Source organism: Pteropus vampyrus, unplaced genomic scaffold (assembly GCF_000151845.1).
Source record: "Pteropus vampyrus isolate Shadow unplaced genomic scaffold, Pvam_2.0 Scaffold275, whole genome shotgun sequence".
Taxonomy (NCBI): Eukaryota; Metazoa; Chordata; class Mammalia; order Chiroptera; family Pteropodidae; genus Pteropus; species Pteropus vampyrus.
In genome coordinates, this window is record NW_011889056.1 from 168,219 (window position 1) to 174,701 (window position 6,483).

General features: G+C 60.0%; 1 protein-coding gene across 1 annotated transcript in view; it reads left to right on the top strand.

The window, feature by feature from the left end:
- The first annotated feature begins 339 nt into the window (after nt 1-339).
- BGN (biglycan) overlaps nt 340-6,483 on the top strand; it is an 8,833-nt gene continuing 2,689 nt past the window's right edge. The window contains exons 1-8 of the mRNA XM_011375584.2: nt 340-533; nt 2,500-2,751; nt 3,050-3,162; nt 3,703-3,916; nt 4,377-4,487; nt 4,658-4,751; nt 4,837-4,975; nt 6,347-6,480. Of these exons, the coding sequence (XP_011373886.1) occupies nt 2,502-2,751; nt 3,050-3,162; nt 3,703-3,916; nt 4,377-4,487; nt 4,658-4,751; nt 4,837-4,975; nt 6,347-6,480 (1,055 nt within the window). The 5' untranslated portion in view covers nt 340-533; nt 2,500-2,501. The remainder of the gene's footprint in view (nt 534-2,499; nt 2,752-3,049; nt 3,163-3,702; nt 3,917-4,376; nt 4,488-4,657; nt 4,752-4,836; nt 4,976-6,346; nt 6,481-6,483) is intronic.

Here is a 6,483-nt window from a genome sequence, read left to right on the forward strand (position 1 = left end):
GGTCCCATGAGACCCACTGATTGGCCTTCCCAGCACTTTTCCATCCTCGCCCCTGGTGGAGGGGCTAGATGCCAGAGCAGAGTTTTCTGTGAAGACTCCCAGCCCCCTCCAGCCCCAACAGGCTGGAGGGGGCCTATCTATACCTGCTTCTTTCCACAGTCTCCCCTGGGCCTGGCAAGACCATACCACCCCACCCCCACCTGCCCAGGTGGACTGTGGATCCCAGAGCCTTCCAAGGCTCCCGCTGGGCATTCCAGCCCTGACTCATCCCCCCTGTGAGGTGGCGGCTTTGGCAGGGGTGCCAGACAAGGGGGGAGCAGGCTCCTCCTTCTCTCTCGTTTCCTCTTGCTCCCCTGCCTTCATCCACCCCTTCTTGTTCTCTTCCACTGCTCCTCCTCTCCCCAGCCCTGGGCATCCAGTGGCACCTGGGCAAGGGCCCCTCGAGGTGGCAACAGACACGAGAGGCCTAGGGCTGCCCTGCTCTGCCCTGGGAGTTGCAAACTTGGGGAAAGAAGGAAGGACACGTTTTCCAGGTAGGCGAGCCCGGGGCCTTCTCCCTACACTGTGCCAAGGCCTTCTGGGGGTCCCCTGGGTCCTGCTTGGCCAGCCTAGGGCTGGCAGAACCTGGGGTGTGACCGAAGGAGCCAGGGAGGCTGGGTGCTTCCCCTCTCTTTGCTGTGTCACCTAGGGTGGGCAGGTAGCTTCTCTGAGCCTGTCACTGGAGGCCACACACTCAGGAGGGCTGACAGGGCCTGCCGGGGGCACTCTGGGGCTGGCTTTGCAGCTTAGTCAGCTGAACCATGTCCTGGGCCCTGGGGTCTCCATGCACCGGCTACCAGAAATACTACTCCATTCCATCCCTGCCTCTCTGTTCTCAGGGATGGTGGGAACCAGGGCAGGACATGGGACCTGCTAGGAGGGGCAGGAGGAGTGCAGGAGTGGGCAGCAGGACAATAATGGATGGGAATCTCAAGTAGCAGAGCAATGTGCCCAGGCCTGGAGGTGGCCCTAGGCCCCATTAGCCAGCCCAGCCCCACGTCAACTGGGCCTGCTCAGAACAGCAACAGATAGGGCCAAGCTCCTCTTAAGGTGCTGGCCTAGAGTGGGCGGAGCCCTCCAACCCCAGAACCTCCCTTCCACCACTGCAGACAGCCATCAGGCTCAGGGGGCTCCCAGCCCCACTGATGCTCCAAACAACCCCTTTGCTGCCCTAGATGGGCCCCAAGTGAGGGGCCTTCCTGGAGTGGAGCCAATTCAGGTGTGCAGGAGGCCCTGGCACCCAGGGCAGCCCCAGCGCCCTCCCTTGCCCCCCACTCCCAAGCCTGGGAGGCAAGCTGGGCGGGCACTGTTATTTCTGTTTAACAGATGGGGAAAATGAGGCTGGGATTTCCCTGGAAATCCCTGTAGGTGGGGGTGATGGGAGAGGCGGAAGCTCCAGTTCTTTCCTGTATGGAGACTTCCAGCAGAGGGGCCTCTGGCTGGGGGGTGGCCTCTGTCTGGGGGGTGGCCTCTGCTGGAGGAAGAAGGAGGCAGGCAGATGTGGGTGCTGGAGGCAAGCTCAGACAGGGAAGGTCACCCCCAGCCTCACCCTACTGCCAGGCCTGGGGGGGGCCTCCAGACAAGCCTGACCCTGTCTGCCACCCTGGAGGCAGTCTACTCCACTGGGGGGCCAGGCCATGGGCAGAAGGAAGGTTAGGAGCAAATGTGGGAGCCCCAGGGCTCCGTGGCTGAGCCAGAGGAAGGCCTGTGGGCCAGGGGAGGAAGCCGAGGTCCCTGGAAGCCACGGGGAAGTGAGTATGGGGCCGCTCCCCCTCCACCTTAGCAATTTCACTCATGGCCTGAAAGGATGTCCCTAAAGGATGTCCCTCTTTCTCCACCCTGACCCTGGGGGTACCCTGGGTCTTGGCCCAACCTGTCCAGCCTCGTGCCTTGGCCTCTTAACTTTCTTCGGAAAATGTGGGTGCACTGCAAGGTGGGGGGCTCAGGCAGGAAATGAAGCGACTCATAATCCCCTAACTCAACCCTGACTGTGTCCACATTGACTTGAACATGTGGGATTGGCCCTGACCACAGTGGTATCTTCAAAGCGTGGGGGAGCAAATGGTTGGGTTTCTCTCTCTGCCTTCTCCAGTTACCTCACTGACCCCACAGGCAGCTGCTGAGTGACTCAGTGGTGTGTATGTTTGGGGGAGGGGTGCCGTAGACTCGCTAACTGGGAAGACGCTGCATCACCCACTGAAGCCAAGTCCTTCCTGGGAACAGAGGGAAGTGGAAGGAGGTGCCCCCATCCTGCCAGGTGCCTCCTGGCTACCCACACCCCTTCCCTCTGCCGCTCAGGCTCAGGGTCTGACGGTCCCCAGTGATGGATAGAGGATACAGTTCCAACGCACATAGAACCCAAGCCTATAGTGTTGGGACAGTTGCCAGAAAAGGGCCCAGAGGATGGGCATGGGTACTGCCGAGTCCTCCTGCTGACCTCTCCTTGTCCTGGCCTCCTAGGCATGTCCACTATGTGGCCCCTCTGGCTCCTCACGTCCCTGCTGGCCCTGAGCCAGGCCTTGCCCTTTGAACAGAAGGGCTTCTGGGACTTCACCCTGGACGATGGGCTGCCCATGCTGAATGACGAGGAAGCTTCGGGTGCCGACACAACCTCGGGCGTCCCGGACCTGGACTCCCTCACGCCCACCTTCAGCGCCATGTGTCCTTTCGGCTGCCACTGTCATCTACGGGTTGTTCAGTGCTCTGACCTGGGTCAGTTGTGGGGTTGGGTCGGGAGGGACATATGAAGCCCTGTGGTATGGGTGTGGAAGGGTGGGAACAGTGATGGGGTGACCCCAAGCAGGCTTCGGGATCCTGATTTCAGTGTGGAAGGGTGTCCAGTTGTCCGGTTGCAAGCCAGTAGGGAGTGAGAAGGGCCAGCTCTGGAGCTTCCGCCAGTCTGTGGTGGAGTCCCTGGGTGCACGTCTGTGCGCGTGTGAGTCCCGGTGCTCTGAGCTGCTCTGGGGCTTTAGCCGGGGCTCACACTGGTGATGGCGGTACTGGCCTCCAGGTCTGAAGGCTGTGCCCAAGGAGATCTCACCTGACACCACACTGCTGGACCTGCAGAACAACGACATCTCTGAGCTCCGGAAGGACGACTTCAAAGGTCTCCAGCACCTCTATGTAAGCCCGCCGGCCCCTGTCAAGGGGCTGCAAGGAGGTGGGCGATCTGCAGCTGACGGGTTGGGTCCAGATGAGTATGAGCACATATGTGTGGGGTGCAAGAGGGGACCGAAACCATGGAGTCCTGAGAGATGTCTGGAGGTGGGCATGGTGGGAGTGCCCAGGGTCAGTGTCACACGTGTGAGTGCCAGCAACAACAAGTACAGGACAGGATCACTCAGCCCGATTCTCTTTTTGGCAGGAAACCTTTTCTTTTATTGGTTCCTCCCAGGAACACGGCAGAACAGAGTTCTATGGGGAAATTGAGGCTCGGAGAAGCACTGGGCTATGCTAGGCAGTCGTGGCATTGCTGGGCCCAAGTGCTGGCTCCCCGCTCTACACTCTGCCCGCTAGCACAGACAGGTCTCCTTGAGGCCCAGCTAGGACTCAGACATCTATGAAGTTCCAATAATCATCAGTTCAGGTGGCAGAGGAGGGAGAGGGGAGGGTGGGTGGGCTGGAAAGTTGGTGCCTTCAACTCCGATGGCGGCCCCGCCTCAGGCCCTCGTCCTGGTGAACAACAAGATCTCCAAGATCCATGAGAAGGCCTTCAGCCCCCTGCGGAAGCTGCAGAAGCTCTACATCTCCAAGAACCACCTGGTGGAGATCCCTCCAAACTTGCCCAGCTCCCTGGTGGAGCTCCGCATCCATGACAACCGCATTCGCAAGGTGCCCAAGGGCGTGTTCAGCGGGCTGCGCAATATGAACTGCATTGGTGAGTGTGCCCCGGCCCCAGACAGTTCTCACTCTGGCGATCAGCAAGAGGGGTCACGGAGAGGGGCCTCTTCCAGCCAGAATGGGTCTCATGGAACGTTCTGGAGTCTTGCGTAGGGGTATGCCCCAGAGCCACCAAAGCGAGCTGAAGAGAAACCGAGGGTCCATAGAGAGAAGGAAGGGAAAGGTCCAACGCCATCAGCCAGCCGCCCTCCCTTTCTTCTTCCCCCCGGCCCTTGAGGCCGATGCCAGGCCCAGTGCCCTTGGGGTCTAGTGCTCTTGAACAGCTAGGAATTTACAATTTTCTCAATAAATCAGTGGAACTGCTTTCAGGGGCAGATTAGGAAGTGGATGATTAGCAGGGCCACTCAGAGCAGTCCAAGCCAGGAAGCCAACAGGCCCCGGGGTGTGCGGGCAATTGCTCAGCTCTGGTTCCGTGGCTGAGGAGGCATCTCTCCTAGAGATGGGCGGGAATCCCCTGGAGAACAGTGGCTTTGAACCTGGAGCCTTCGATGGCCTGAAGCTGAACTACCTGCGCATCTCTGAGGCCAAGCTCACCGGCATCCCCAAAGGTAGGAGGCAGCCCTTCCGTCCCACGCTGGGCGGAGCTGGGGGCCTGGAGACTTCTGGAGCCACCTGGCCTCCTCAGGGAGGGCTTCAGCAGCCCTCCCGCCTCCCTACGCACAGCACCAGCCCCCATATCCCTGCATTCATCTTAGAGCACCCTTTTTTTTCCCGGCAGATCTTCCCGAGACCCTGAATGAACTCCACCTGGACCACAACAAAATCCAGGCTATCGAGCTGGAGGACCTGCTCCGCTACTCCAAGTTGTACAGGTGGGCTGGGAAACCCAGGGTGTGCCCCACCCCACAGTCCTCCTCTCCTTTGGCCTCACAATACATCTCATCCACCCCTTCACAGGTTGGGCCTAGGCCACAACCAGATTCGAATGATAGAGAATGGGAGCCTGAGTTTTCTGCCCACGCTGAGGGAGCTGCACTTGGACAATAACAAGCTGTCCAGGGTGCCCACTGGCCTTCCAGATCTCAAGCTCCTCCAGGTAAGAGGTGCGGGGGCGGGGAGGGCAACCCCCAGTGCTGAGTTCTCTAAGACCGTAGAGCAGCCCATGACCCCAGGGCAGTTTCTCAGCCCTCTGCCCCTCCTGGCGCAGACCTAGCATGTGTGGGGCCCAGGTACAGAGTGGAACGGCACTTTGCAGTACAAGTGGCAAACTGCGTAGTCTGGCCACTTCCTCCTGCTCTCTCTGCCTCTGCCTCCTCATCTGAAAATGAGCAGTCACGAGGACCCCTTCCTCGGTGCCAACAGTTTTTCCCGAGGAAGAGGAGGAGGAGAGCCGGACAGCAAGGAGGGCAGGGCACAGGTGGAGAGAGGTTGTGACAGATGAGCAGGAGGTGGACTGGTAGGTATTGGAGCTGAAGGTCTCCCGAGTGAGTGGGGCACCAGAAAGGTGTGTCAGGGCCTGGGAGGTCAGGGAATAGTGAGGGCACGGGAGTGCACAGATGTGCAAAGACAGGGACAGCCCAGGACAGGAAGTCAGCTGATGGGAGTTGGTACAGGGCTTTGCCTGGAGTTCCCTCAGGGGCTCCATCCCTGGCTTGGTTTCCAGTCACGCGGGTGAACTTGGCCTTGCCCAGCCCTGTTCTGGCCCTTAGTCTCTTCCTCAGCCCTATTCACTCGTGCCGGGAGACCTGCCATTCCCACGCACTGTACAAATGACTCAAGCTGACCCTTGGGTGGGGGACAGCCTGGCTGCAGTAGTAGCATCAGCAGAAGCAGCAACGCTAGAGTGCTGTCCTCTAGTGGCCGGTTCTTCTCCGCCTCTAGAGGGCGTTGCTACAGACTGAGCACCTCCCACCATCACTGGGCTTCTTAACCAACCGCCCTCCTGTCCTGTCTGCCCCTCCCCTAGACAGGGGCTTCAGGGAGTCTGGGGAGGTCCGTAGAGGGCAAGTGCCCCTGAGGACTGGGAGGAAAAGGTCACCCTGCAGGCTTTTTCTCATGCTCCCTGGTCCCTGGAGTGAGAGGCTGCTTCCCTAGGGGCACGCCCAGAGCCTGGGGAACTCAGAGGGAAGCCCAAGGGCTCTCTCTGAGCCCAAAGTGCTATCTTTCCTGCATGGACGGCCCAACCTCATCCTTTGCTCCCATGTGCTCCTCACCTCCCATCCACCACCCACCACACCCCACCCGAGCCCCTCTTCCTGGCCCCTGGTCACAAACCCGCCTGACCACCACAGACGAGCTTCTGTTTGCTCCTCCCCACGGTGGGAGAACCACATCCAGGCTCTCAAAGGGCAGTGTGGATGCCATGCAATGGAATGATGCCCATGTGGTGGCCTGGCCAGACTCGTGGAAGGTGGTGAGAACCCCTTGGCCACCAACACCGAGCCTCAGCCATGCTTCTCTATCCTAGGTCGTCTACCTGCACACCAACAACATCACCAAGGTGGGCGTCAACGACTTCTGCCCTGTGGGCTTCGGGGTCAAGCGGGCCTACTACAACGGCATCAGCCTCTTCAACAACCCTGTGCCCTACTGGGAGGTGCAGCC